The 14970-nt window shown below is 35.3% G+C and overlaps 1 protein-coding gene across 3 annotated transcripts in view; it reads right to left on the bottom strand.

Moving 5' to 3' along the window:
• Positions 1-460: 460 nt before the first annotated feature.
• The window catches only part of GAS2L3 (growth arrest specific 2 like 3), a 52342-nt gene continuing 37832 nt past the window's right edge, over positions 461-14970 (bottom strand). For 2 of the 3 annotated variants that reach the window (XM_025402474.1, XM_025402475.1), the window contains 4 exons: positions 8464-8527; positions 7700-7838; positions 3897-4004; positions 461-2413 (listed from right to left, as the gene is read on the bottom strand). In XM_025402474.1, coding sequence (XP_025258259.1) covers positions 1085-2413; positions 3897-4004; positions 7700-7838; positions 8464-8527 — 1640 coding nt within the window. In that variant the 3' untranslated portion in view covers positions 461-1084. Of the gene's footprint in view, positions 2414-3896; positions 4005-7699; positions 7839-8463; positions 8528-13801; positions 13944-14687; positions 14945-14970 lie in introns of all 3 variants that reach the window. The other variant, XM_025402477.1, reaches the window with a different exon arrangement.

Genomic DNA, 14970 nt, shown 5'->3' with positions numbered 1-14970 from the left:
ACTTTATTAAAGAAAATTAACCTAGTTGGGAGAAATTAATTAAAATTGGTATTATGCTATCTAGAGAAAAATTCTTTAATTTTTTAAAGAATTTTTCATGGTAGAATTTCATGATAGAATTTTTACATAGCATAACTAAATTATTTCAGTAGCATCTTAATTTTAAAGTTGTTAAAACATAATTCTGATGTTTCACATTATTGTAATGTAAAATGTCAGATCTGCACTTATAGGAAATTACATTATAAAAATTATTTTTAATATGCTAAAAGCTACTAAACCAGTTTCCCGTCACATTGCACAACATGTGAAATATAAGGTGTCTAAGTTTTTATAGATAATATAAAAAATTGTTAACGTTTATACTTCAGTAAGTTAATTTGCTGTTTTTTTTTTTTTTTTTTTACCAAAAATATTGCTGACAAAATATTACTAATGTAAATATAAGCCACATGAAACAATCAGTTCCTTCCGATTTGGAAAGCTTAAAAAAAATAAATAATAAGAATTCTACCTAACACAGAGTAATGCCAAGCTAGTCAGCAGCAGTCATGACTTAGTATTGTTGGATCAGGCAATTCTGATCAGAACATTAAATTAGATGCCTTTTGTGGGACAAGTGCCAAACCGTTGTTTTTTGTTTTTTGTTTTTTGTTTTTTTTTTAACCCAAAATGCAATGACCTAATAGTAAGAGCACCATCGTTGGTATTAGCAGGTATATGAACTCCATATTTAATACATATTCAAAAATAGAGCAACTATTGTTAAAATTCTTGTAGTGTTAAGTAACTTTTACATTTCCTGCAACAGGCAGATGTTAACAAAGATGCTATAGACTGAAAATCATATACATGTCTCTTATTAATAAAAACCTTGCAGTGATTTTACAACTGTTTGCTTCAGAAGGGCTCCTTCTGAATTCAGATATGTGAATTCTGATGAACCCTTTCCTCATCCCAACCTCCATCCTCACTATCCGTAGTGTCTGCACCTATTTAGACAGACACAAACAGGAGAAACTTTTAAGATGTGAAGCTAACACATTCACTCTTCTTTTTCTCTTTTTTTATAATGACTATGTATTTATTTTCTAGGTTTCTTACTTCCGGTCATGACGAAATAATGGTCATCATCTTCCTTTTTCTTTGCAGTAGGTTTTTTATCTCCACTATCTGCATCCTTAACAGATAAGGGTGGTTTCCTGGTTGAAGCTGGGGTTTTGCCACTTTTGGGAGGCCCTTTAGTTGAATGCTGGCCCTTAGCGACAGTCTGTGCTGCCTTCGGCGCAGTTTGTGTTTTGATAGAAGACTGGGGAAGGCTCACGATGGACAATGGGGTCCGGCCAGGAGACTTCGAGGAGCTGGGTTCTGTCTTCTGAAAAGTACTTTTATTCTGAGGCTGCTTTTTGGTAACTGAAACTATATTCTTATCTTTTGATTTCTGTGTAGCTTTTCCAGGAGAAACTGAGGACACAGAAACTGGCTGATTTAAATTCAAGGCCGATTTAAGTTTCTGTGCTGGGACTGGCCTTGCTTGTGGGGCACCATTGGATGGTTGAGACTGTGTTCCTAGACCCGTGGCTATGTTTTTGGAACTGGATTTTGTCATTTTTGCAGAGGACTGGAAAGAAGGTTTAGGTCTTACAGGTGTATTTGCTTTAGGTAGCTTGGGACACTTTGAGGATGAATTTGAATGTGCAGCTAAGTGAAATACTGCACTATCTCTGGAAGAAATATGATTATGTTTCAAATACTTAGGTTGAGTTTTTCCAGAACACTTATTTGGCAAAAGTGTGGACTCAGGCAGATCTGTTGAATTCTGGGCTGGAATAACCTTGGCCTTAGGGGTACTGGGGGATGCAATACATTTTCTTGGTGACTCAGATATACAAGGTGCAGTTCTTGGTAAAGCTGGTGAAGAAGTGTTTTTACCTACTGGATTTAATGAAGCAAGTGAAGATGATGCATTATTTGAAGGAGGCTGCGGTTTCTTTGTTATGCCTCTTGAAGACTTGAGCTTGGGATGAGACGATGCTGAGGGAGAATGTGGCGATTTAGAACGGACTGACATAGGGCCCAGATTAGCTCCTTTCAGTGAAGATGGTGGCACCAATGCACCTGGTGGACGTCCCTGTTTTTCCTTGCTTTTTGGAATACGAACTGGCATGCTGGGTTTTGAATTTTGTTTCTGAAACATGTTAACTGCTGACAAAGGATTCATTTCAGGAGGCTGAGGTGTTCTGGCGGGCGAATCAGGTACACTTTCATTAGAAACTCCTTTTTGAAATGCTAAAATTTTTTGTTCCAGTGTGGCAAACTGTAATATTCGACAGGGGTCATATTTAAGCAAAAATCCTTGAAGAGTATCCCAGCCTCCACCAACGCGAACCATGACATGTTTTCCATGAAGCATCTGCCCCCAAAAGGAAAATAAAAAGTAAAGCTGTAATACTGTGAGATTTACAGTTACAATTCATTAGCAGATACAATATGTGATGTCTGAGATCTATGAAATTCAGAGCATTTGCCAACAGCCTCACTACAAATTGACAGTTTCTTTCTTGTTATTAATATAATAAATTTAACTCACATCGAATTATGCAACTAACGATACAAAATCTTCCTATTTGTGGGCCGGGCGCGGTGGCTCACGCCTGTAATCCCAGCACTTTGGGAGGCCGAGGAGGACGGATCAAGAGGTCAGGAGATCGAGACGATCCTGGCTAACAAGGTGAAACCCCGTCTCTACTAAAAATACAAAAAATTAGCCGGGCGTGGTGGCGGGCGCCTGTAGTCCCAGCTACTCGGGAGGCTGAGGCAGGAGAATGGCGTGAATCTGGGAGGCGGAGCTTGCAGTGAGCCGAGATCGCACCACTGCACTCCAGCCTGGGCGACAGAGCGAGACTCTGTCTCAAAAAAACCAAAAAAAAACAAAAAAAAAAACTTCCTATTTGTAAGAAAAGTATTTACATATAACTTGCATCCTAAAAATAAGATATCCTGGCTCTGCCAATATATCTCAAGTTGGGTTTTAGGGCCCTGTCCATTCAGCAGGCAAATCTGCACAACTGTATGAGATTACCCACAAATTTTAACTCTAAGTCCTATGCTCTGTGTGCTACCACATCATACTGCCTTAAAACAGAAAGCTAATTAAAAGAAAATGCATGTAAATGTTTCTGTATGAGCTAGGTGGGGCTGAGGAGGTAATAATAATACGTGAAATAGAAGAAAATATGGATGGTGAAATTATATTTTTAAATACTTTTATATTATTTTCCTAAATTGGAAATAAGACAGCTTCTGTATGAGAAGTGGACAGGATGATGAACAGGTGAAATTTCAATCTCCTTACCAGCAAAAGGAACAATTAATCAACTGTAGATAGGACAAAGGAAGGAAATGAAAATATGTATCAGCATACTGGTATACATACTGATTCTGTGTCAATGAGAAAAATATTTTCTGTTTAATGTCCAAGGCTTGTATTATTATAAACTGTACAGTTTTTTTTTTTTTTTTTTTTTTTACTATGGATACTCAATCTTATTAGATGCTTTGTTTTTTCTTCTTATGATGGAACATTCCTTTTTCTAAGAAAATTTGAGAAATAAGTTCCTTGAGGTATACAAGGATTTTTCCCCTATTATATTCACTGTCTAAATAATCTTAGCTATCCTGAAGTTAGTTGTTTGCTGTGTGATGAGTGTTTACCTAAATTCATTATATACTCATGAAAGAAATTACTCCATTTTCCTTGTTCAGTGAAATCCTTCCATTAATAGCATCTTTTCCAATGTTTTTAAAAGTAAAAGGGGAGCAAAAGGTTAGTGAAACAATAAATCCAATTTCAAAACAGTATTTATGTGTAAATAAAATGTAAATAATGGACTTACTCTTATAAAGAGTATTTTATCCCCTAGTCGGTACCGTCCTTCAGACAAATACTCAATAGAAAATCGATGAGAACAACTACAAGGAGGATCCTCAGCAATATGTTTAACCTAAGATGATGAATAAATAAAATTTAGTGCTTGTTACAAAAAGCATTTTGTTTAAAGTGCAATATTATTTGATAGCCAAGGAAAACCAAACTTAAAAATAAAAATTCTAGGTTCAACGATGTAATTGCTTCTCCCGTGCTTGTTAACAAATATTGAGATTAGACATTGCTAATCTAACATAAAAGCCACAATCTTCCCAGCACGACTTTGTGGTAAAGAAATTCTTATTTTCCCCAGTTTTACCAAAGAGGTTAAACTTGCCTGAGATCATACAGCTAGTAAGTAGCGGAGCCAGGTTTCAGATCCAAACAGCCTAGCTGGTGTCTCTCTCTCTCTCTCTCAGTGTCTCTCTCTCTCTCTCTTTTATTTTTCTCTCTCTCCCTCCCTCCCTCCCACCCACCCTTCATCTTCGAACACATAACACAGTGAGGTCAATTAACACATTTGTTGAGTTTTGGGAAACATACGAGTTCGTTACTAAGCTTGACTTTGTTTTAAGCCCTGAGTTAATAATACATGTCAAATCAAAGACAGGCCAGTCAGATAAAGGCTAAGTAGGAATTTTCACTTGTCCCTTAACAGTGTACTAAACTAATATTGTGGGGGAAATATCTAGATTTGCTCAAATTTATTATTAAAATTGACAGAAACGTATTCACATCTATTCTCTCAAGACTGGGTAAAATTCTTAAAATTTTCAATTCAAGGTGCATTTCTCTAAAAGTGCTCTGTTTCAATAGCCTGCTAAGGAAATAGGAGTTGGCATGGGGGAACTCTACTTCAGCCAGTCAAGAAGCTTACAGAAATTTTTATTATTATAAATATTTTTAAATAGTAGAACTGCAGTAAATATAAAAACAAATTTAAGAATTATATATTCAAAACATGGAAATATAAATATATTAAGTAAAGATATTTGTTGAAATATCTATGACTGAAAAAAGTCACACATCAGCCACTGTGGAAAATATTTGGCTTTTCCTAAAATTATGTTTTTGAAAAAGGAAGGTCATGAATGTTTTTTTCAATTACTGCCACACACAATTTATCAAAGCGAATTCATATAACTAAACTTAGGCATGATATTAAAGAGAGTCTCTTTAGATATGCCTAATTTAGCTGAGCACCAATAGAAATTTATATGATTGTCTTAAATATCTACCTAAATCAAATGAACACTTGTGGATTCACTAGGGCCTGATAAGAAAGGTCCAGAATTTATTTTCCTGTATCATGTATTTAACAAAATAATGTGCTTATAAACAAATAGAACTGATTTTCATAAGTCACCCAATCAAGTTTATCTTGTTCACATGCACACGTGCACATGTGCATCTACGTTCATACCGACACACACATCATGCACATAAAATGGTGAAAAATAAACTGAACTCTGGGAAAGGGCTTACAGTTATTAGAACCATGTTGATACATTAGTTAACCAAAGTAATCTGAAAGGAGATATATCTTTTAGTCACCACTTTCTGTCTGTAAAAATTTCCTAAGTATACAGAATTGCAGTTGTATATTTTGTAACAGGACTCTAAATCATGAATCAGATAATAATTGTTCCTTATTTTCAACAAAGATCTGTGTAGATCACGTATTTACAGGTAGACATTGAATGTATTCATATAGCACATATATATTTAGACAAATGTTTCTTTTTAGTTTTCATAACAAGAATGTAGATATAAGAAGGCATATCTTTTCCTTGTTTAAGATACCTGAAGCTCACTTATATTGAGCAGTACAAATCAGCACTAACCCACAATCAGAACAAGGCATGAGCCTAAAAGAAATAAGAGCTGTAGGTAAGAAATGATTTCTTCTGATTTTATTACATAATTTACATCATAATACTGAAGGAAATAGCTAAGGAAATAAAAATAATCTACAAAAGTACTATATTACTATTATTTTCATTCTCATTTCTGTACAGTTTGTCTGTATATACATATTTTACACAAAATAAATGTTTCTTGTTGCTACATATTCTTCATAATGATCACAATGATTATCCTGTTAAGATTATGAATCCTAATTTGCCAAACCATTGCCCTATTTGAGGGTATTTACATTGCTTTCAATTTTTCACCATTCTAAGTCCTAATGCAATAAACACTTTCATTTATGCTACTTTTTCCCTCTTCAACTACAATCAAAATGAAAAAGTAATATTTTTGTAGCTCTTAATATTTGTCCATTTCTTTTTCAAAAGTTTACATCATTTTCCATTGCCAACAGTAAACCCTAAATACAGTTTACTAGAATTTAAAAGCACCAGGCTTCATAATTTTAAAAAATCTTGCTAATGGGGCAAATGGCAAATGGTATTTCATAGCTGTTATAATCTGATTTCCTCAATTATCAGCAAGTTTCGACACTGCACTATCTTCCTGTGTGAACACAGACCTTGCCCACTTATTTACTACAATGATTTTCTTATCAAACTGTGTAAGGTCTTTATATAATAGGGAAATGAAAACACTGTATTTTCCACTTGATACAAATATTTTTCCAATGTTTCCTTTTTATTTAATTATCATTCTTTAAGGTTACATGAGTTTTAAATTTTATTTTCTACCTACTGCATTCTTTCTGCTTCCCATATTGATATTGACAATCATTATATATATTATATATATATAAAATATATACACACACACACCAATAGCATAATGTAGGTAGATACTCTGGCCAGATAAGAGTTGTTCATTCTGACATGTTCTTAATCTGTCTTGCAAGGTTATCTGATAGTTTTACTATAGACTTTTATTACATTAAACAAAACAATCAAGGCAATACTTTTAAAATGTTTATTAGTAATGATTTATTCATTATTTCTTAATTTTGTGTATTTCACACTTTCATAAAATGCTACAGTCCAAACAACAGTCTAAGCAGAAAATGTTCATGCTCAGTTCACCTTCATTGTTCACACTGTAGTCACTGTAGAAGACCCACAACCCAAGGAAGAGCAATTCTATTAACTTCTACCTAATGAACAGATAACGTTAAGAAGACTATCCAGTTGTAACTTATCATCTAACAAGTTTGGATATATTCTGGAGGAGAGAATTCTCAAAAAAAAAAAAAAACCCATCAATATTCCCTCACAACTTTCCCTCCTCCTGTATTCTCCATCTACTTAGAGAAACCTTGGAAATCACCCTAGATTCTCTCTTTCTCACACAATCAGTCACTAATTCCTGTCAATTCTTCTAACAATTCCTCCTAAATATGTCTTATATTTGTTCCTTTTGCTTCATCCCCATTACTGCTGCTCAAGTTCAAGCTCTCATCTTACGCCTGGATTATTACCATAAAACCAATATCACCTCTACATGACCATGAGAATATTCCTTATAATTTGCAAAACAGATTACAATACTACCAGACTGAAAAAAGAATCAATGAATTCTTGTGGCCTATAGTGCTCTTCATGATGAGTTCCAATCTGTTTGCCCCACCACTCAACTACACATTTATTCCTCATCATACACACGCAATAACAAATCACCTTTAAAATATAATGCCCTGAATTCATCAGAGAATGGAGAATAGTACTGGTTTATATTCTGAATAAGAAATACTTGCTTATAAAAACAGCATCACCTGTAGCAAACTAGAAGTGCTTAAAACTATGAGACTTCAAGGTATCATGGTCAAAAGAAAGTGTGGCAGCTACTTACAGCTTCATGTAGCTCTTCATGCTGACAGCACGATTTTGGAATGGTGATGGAATCTTCAGGCCCAGAAGTATTAAGCAAGGTCTCTTCTAACTCAATTTCTTTCTCAAGTTTTACTAACACTGGTGGCTCAACCCCATATCTGAAAACCAACCAGGAGATCTGATTATTCAAGCAAAGTTGACCCAGGTACTTGCCTGCACATCAAGATAGATTTTCTTTCTGAAGTAAAGTCTATATGCTCCTTTTCTACCAATTGTTTCACTGGGATATTTGAAAATGCTGTTTAATGTCTCATAGATTGCAAAATATCTACATTATAATCCTCACATCATAGCACATATTTGGGTTGCAGGATGCTCCCAATATTCTACCTGGGATCCTGAAAGATAGCTTTCAAATCACCTGGTGAGTAACGACAGAACTGAAGTAGGTATGGGGGACACCGCGCCTTGGCCTTCTGCCAGATCCTCTCTGTGTTCAGAGGACTTGCTTTGACTTCAACTGCCTTAGACTACATGCTCTTACCCTATCCCTAATCTAAAAAATTGAACAGTAAATGCAGTTTAACAGTAAATGAAGACAAGCTATATTGAGACCTCAGATGTTTACATATGCTCATGCAAACAGAACAAAGTTGATAAAGAAACAAAAAATAGCAAATTAATTTAAAGCAATTTTTTAATTTATAAAAAATAGTGTTCTAAAATTCCGTAGATTTAAAATGTTTATAACATTGAAATTCTGAAATATGGTGAAATACATACCTTGACACAATTCGACCAATTTCAAGAAGACAAAGATACACCTGTCTTGGATCTTTGTGCAAAACTGTGGAAAATAAAACCACTTATTTTATACAGCAAAATTAAGTATGGAAACATATTTCTAGTATGGAAGAAGAGAGTTAAATTTAAAAAAAATGATGAAGACAGTGGGTTTACTAGTTCAGAAAAAATGAAGAAAAGGCACTTTCATTTTTTTCTACTTATTATTTTCGACAAATTAGTTTTAAAAAAACCAGCTAACAAGAACAGAATGAAAAATTACCATGGACCTTCATTTGCACAGCATTTAAAGTCTAAAAAATTGAGGGCTTAGTAACATTACTTATGTTTCAGATCTTTCAACAAGAGATACCATTAAAAGATATATAGTACCTCGATTTTATTTTAAGCTATCTTTAGCATTGAATTATGTGTTAATACCTTTCTCAAACTCTTACAATGAGGAGAAAGTACTTCCTAACTCATTCTAAGATGACAGTATTACCCTGATACCAAAGGTAGCCAGATGAAGACATCATAAGAAAACGAAAACCCAGTATGTCTTATGAATATAGATACAAAAATCCTCAATGAAATACTGGCAAACCAAATCCAGCAGCATATTAAAGGATTATATACCACGCAAGTGTCATTTATGCCAGAAATAGTTCAATATAAGAAAATCAACCAATGCAATATACTATTAGCAAAGAAAAAACACACACAATTATCTCAAGAGATAAAGAACCATTTCACAAAATCCAACCATTTCATGATTAAAAAAAAAAAAAAAAAGACTGAACAAACCAGGAAAAAAAGGAAGTTTCTCAGTCTAATAAAGGGCATCTAGGAAAAACCCACAGCCATTATCATTCTTTCTTTTTTTTTTTTTTTTTTTTTTTTGAGACAGAGTCTCGCTCTGTCGCCCAGGCTGGAGTGCAGTGGCGCAATCTCAGCTCACTGCAAGCTCCGCCTCCCGGGTTCACGCCATTTTCCTGCCTCAGCCTCCCGAGTAGCTGGGACCACACAGGCGCCCACCACCTCGCCCGGCTAATTTTTTGCATTTTTAGTAGAGACGGGGTTTCACCGTGGTCTCGATCTCCTGACCTTGTGATCCGCCCGCCTCGGCCTCCCCATTATCATTCTTAAAGGTAAAAGATTGTAAGTCTCCCGCTCAAGACCAGGAAAAGACAAGGACGTCCACTGTTATTATTTCTATTCAGCATTGTATTGGAGGTTGTAGCCAAGACATTTATGCAAGAAAAATAAATAAATCGTATCTAGACTAGAAAGGAAGAAGGAAAACTACCTCTATTAACAGATAACATAGGCCAGACATGGTGGCTCACACCTATAATACTAGCACTTTGGGAGACTGAGGCGGGAAGATTGCTTGAGGCTAAGAGTTTGAGACCACCCTGGGCAACAAAGTGAGACTCTGTTTCTACAATTTTTTTTTTTTAATTAGCCAGGCATGGTGGCACACACTTGTAATCCCAGATACTCAAGAGGCCGAGGCAGGAGGATGAATTGAATCCATGAGTTCAAGACTACAGTGAGCTATTATCATGCCACTTATACTCCAGTCCTGGGTGACCGAGTGAGACCCTGTCTCAAAAAACAAAGCAACAAAAACAAAACAAAAAAACAGGTAACATAATCCTATGTATAGAAGAAAACCCTGAAGAATCTACAAAATAACTGTTAGAGCTAATAAGCAAGTTCAGCAAAGTTGTGGGAGATAACATCAACACACAAAAATTAGTTGCATACACTAGAAATGAACAGTCTGAAAGTGAAATGAAGAAAGTAATTCCACTTAAAATGGCTTCAAAAAGAACAAAGTACTTAGAAGTAAACCTAATCATAGAATTGTAACACTTGTACACTGAAAACTACAAAACACTGTTGAATGAAATTTTAAAAGATTATAAATAAAGACATCTCATGTTCATGGATTGGAAAACAACATTCCCCCAATCGACCTACAGATTCAGTGTAATCCTTATCAAAATTACAACAGCCCTTTTTTTTTCCCAGAAATGGAAAAGCTGATGATCAAATTAATATGGGACTCCAAAGGCACAGAAAAGCCTAACCAATCTAGAAAAAGAACAAAGTTGGAGACTCACACCTCCCAATTTCAAAACTTACTATAAGCTACAGGAATCAAGACAGTGTATCATTGGCTTAGGGATAAATGTACAGATCAATGGAATGGAAATGAGTGTCCAGAAATAAACCCATACATTTATGTACAATTAATTTCAACAAGATGTTAAGACAATTCAATAAGGAGAGAACAGGTTTTTCAACAAACTGTGTTGGCACAACTGGACATCTACATGCAAAAGAATGAATTGGAACCCCTACCTCCCACCATATACAAAAACTAACTCAAAATAGATCAATGACCTAAAACTAAGAGGCACCAACTGTAACATTTATAGAAGAAAATATAGGTTAAAAATACGTATGACTTTAATTAGGCAATGGATTTTTAGATGACCAAAAGTATGAATAAGCAAAAAATAAAAATTAAAAAAAAAATTAAAAAAAAAAAAAAAAAAAAAAGTCACCAAAATTTAAAATTTTCATATATCAAAGGACACTATCAAGAAAGTAAAAAAATAACCCAAAGGCTAGGAGAAAATATTTACAAATCCTATCTAATATGGCCTAGTATCTAGAATATATAAAGAATTCTTGCAAGCTGACAAAAAGGGTAAATGACCCAATTGTTTAAATAGGTAAAGGATTTGAATAGACAGTCTCCAAAGAAGTTATACAAGTGGTTAACAAGCATATAAAAGGATGTTCAATGTCCTTAGGGAAATGCAAATCAAAACCACAACAAAATACTGCTTCACACCCACTAGCATGGTTATAATAAAAACAAAAACAGGCAATAACAAGTATTGACAAAGATGTGGAGAAACTGGAACGCATGGGCACTGCTGGTGGAAATGTAAAATGGTCCAGCCACTTTGAAAATAGCTCCTCAAAAAGATAAACAGAGTTACCATATGACCTAGAAATTCCACTCCTAGGCATATATCTGAAAGAATTAAAAAATATGTTTACGGTCGGGCGCAGTGGCTCACGCCTGTAATCCCAGCACTTTGGGAGGTCGAGATGGGCAGATCACGAGGTCAGGAGATTGAGACGATCCTGGCTAACACGGTAAAACCCTGTCTCTACCAAAAAATACAAAAAATTAGCTGGGCATGGTGGCGGGTGCCTGTAGTCCCAGCTACTCAGGAGGCTGAGGCAGGAGAATGGCATGAACCCGGGAGGCAGAGCTTGCAGTGAGTCGAGATTGTGCCACTGCACTCCAGCCTGGGTGACAGAGCAAGACTCTGTCTCAAAAAAAATAAATAAATAAGAATGTTTACCTCAAAATTTGTACACAAATGTTCACAGCAACATTATTCACAATAGCCAAAGAGTGGAAACAATCCAAATGCCCACTAGCCGATTAATGGATTAAAAAAATATGGCATAGCTATACAATGGAATATTAGTCTACCATAAAAAGGAATGAAGTACTGTTACATGCTACAACATAAATGAACCACTGTGCTAAGTAGAAGAAACAGACACAAAAGGCCACATATTGTATGATTCCATTTATATGAAACATCAAGAATATGCAAACCCATACAGACAGAGAACAGGGTTTGCCTTGGCACGGGGGAAGAGAATAACTGGGACTAATTGCTAATAGGTATAGATTTTCCAGAAATGTTCCAAAATTAGATAGTAGTAATGATTGTACAACATAGTGAATATACTAAAAACCATTGAAATGTACATTTTAAAATTATAAATTTTACATTATGTACACAGCATATCTCAATTTTTATGCTACTACAAAAGAAACTAATACACTTAAAAATGGTTAAATGGTTAAGATAGTAATTTTTTTTTTTTTTTTGAGTCTCACTTTCACCCAGTCTGGACTGCAGTGGCGTGATCTTGGCTCATTGCACTACCAGGTTCAAGCAATTCTCCTGCCTCAGCCTCCTGAGTAGCTGGGACTACAGGCATGCACCACCATGCCCAGCTGATTTTTGTATTTTTGTAGAGACGGGGTTTCACCATGTTGCCCAGGCTGGTCTCGAACCCCTGACCTCAGGTGATCTGCCTGCCTCGGCCTCCCAAAGTGCTGGGATTACAGGCGTGAGCCACCGTGCCCAGCCTAAGATAGTAAATTTTATGTGCATTTTAATACAATATTAAAAATAAAAATAAATTTAAAAGGAAATGCAATATATAGGTAAACAGGGATTCTTAAAATATTTTTTAAAAAGGCCTGATCATAGAACATATGCTAAATGCAATGATATAGTAGTAGTTATGGATCATCTACCTTTCTGTTCCAGTTCTTAAAGTTAGAAAGTCTAGGAAATTTCTGAATCCTAATCTAATCATGTGCAATATGTGCATGAATTGCATGTGCCCTGATTCTCTCAATAAAAATGGTAATTGTTCTTTGACTTATGAATAGCATCTATTATACACCCCAAGCACAAAGTATACTCTTTCAAAGCAATAAAAAGCCTACCTTTGAGTTTAAAATTCATACCAACAGAGGAATTTATCCTAAAATAACAGCAGAAAACTTTCCAAACCTGGAGAAAGATAAGTATCCAGGTAATGAAAGGACAATGCTCACCAAAAAGATTCAACTCAAACAACACTACCTCAAGATATACTAAAATGAAACTGTCTAAAATCAAAGATGGAGAAAGGATACTGAAAGCAGTGAGAGTAAAGAAGCAAACAACATTTGAGGAAGTTCCTATATGGCTAGCAGACGACTTCTCAGCAGAAACCTTACAGGCCAGGAAAGCATGAGATAATCTATTTAAAGTACTAAGGAAAAAATGACAACCAAGCATAGTGTACCTAGCAAAACTATCCTTCACTAATGAAAATGATAAACATTTTTCCAGACCCCACCTCTGCAAAAAATAAAAAATAAAAGCCACAAAAAACTGAGGGAGTTCATCACTACCAGACTTGTCTTACAAGAAATGCTAAAGAAAGTTATTCAATATTTAAAAAGATGTTAATGATTAACACAAAAGTAGCAGAAACTATTAACTGGTAAAAGTAAATACACAAATTCAGAGTAATCTAATACTATAATGGTGATATGGTTATGTGTGAAACATATGTTTATGAGACAAAACTATTACAAATTATAGATTTGTTAAGAGATAAATATTTTTAAAAGTAAATTTAAAAATAAAAAATGTAAAACATTGGGGAAAACAAAAAAAAAACAAAAAAAAACAAAAAAAAAACCAAGAATGTCAACAACATCACTTACCTAAACCTTCAGATTCAAAGAGGTAAGTTTCATCAACCCCAATGTCCCTACACCAGTGAAGGAAGTTTGCGGTATTGTCCCGAGCAAAGAATGAACCTGATGCAGCATCTTTCTTACAGGGCACTTTTCTCGCTGGAAAATTCTGGAAAAGATAAAAGAATAATTTCAAAAATGTATCAAGGATATTTTCATTAAACAGTCATTTTGATATTACTAAATAAATGTTCAATCCATCTCCTGTAACCAAAAAGTACACAACTTTGGAGAAAAAAGATACTTTTGAAAACTATTTTAGTTTACTTTAAAGCAGAGGTCCCCAAACCCTGGGCCACAGACTGGTACCGGTCCGTGGCCTGTTAGGAACCAGGCCGCACAGCAGGAGGTGAGCAGTGGGTAAGCAAGCATTATCACCTGAACTCTGCCTCCTATCAGATCAGCAGCAGCATTAGATTCTCACAGAAGCTCGAACCCTATTGTGAACTGTGCATGCGAGGGATCTAGGCTGCGTGCTCCTTATGAGAATCTAATGCCTGATGATCTGAGGTTGAGCAGTTTCATCTCAAACCCCCCCACCCAGCCCCAAATCTGTGGAAACACTGTCTTCCATTAAACCAGTCCCTGGTGCCAAAAAGATTGGGGACTGCTGCTTTAAAGTATATTCCAGAAAAATGATTCCTAGAAAAACAATTTGGTCAAAATTAGCAGTAGGATCAAGCATCTCTCAGCTCTTTCTTTTTAAAATGACATAAGAATCTTAAATTAAAATAAAAACTGACAGCCTAATAATTGCAAAGTACTCTCAACTGTATGTCTCTCTACACATAGTTCAATATAAACCTCAAATTATTGCTATGTTAAAAGTTAAGAGATGGGTATGATGACTCACTTGTAATCCCATCACTTTGGGAGGCTGAAGCAGGGTTGCTTGAGGCTAGGAGCTCAAGACCAGCCTGGGCAACATAGTATGACCTCATTTCTATAAAATATTTTTTTAAACATTAGGCAGGTATGGTGGCACGTAGCTAAAGTCCCGCTGCTCAGGAGGCTGAGGTGAGAGCATCACTTGAGCCCAGCAGTTCCAGGATGCAGTAAGCTATGATCATGCCACTGTACTCCAGCCTGGGCAACAGAGCAAGACTCTTTCTCAAAAAAAAAAAAAAAAAAAAAAA

This window comes from Theropithecus gelada, chromosome 11, assembly GCF_003255815.1.
Source record: "Theropithecus gelada isolate Dixy chromosome 11, Tgel_1.0, whole genome shotgun sequence".
NCBI lineage: Eukaryota > Metazoa > Chordata > Mammalia > Primates > Cercopithecidae > Theropithecus > Theropithecus gelada.
Note: the sequence above shows the minus strand (reverse complement) of the source record. Positions and strands in the feature narration are given on the sequence as shown.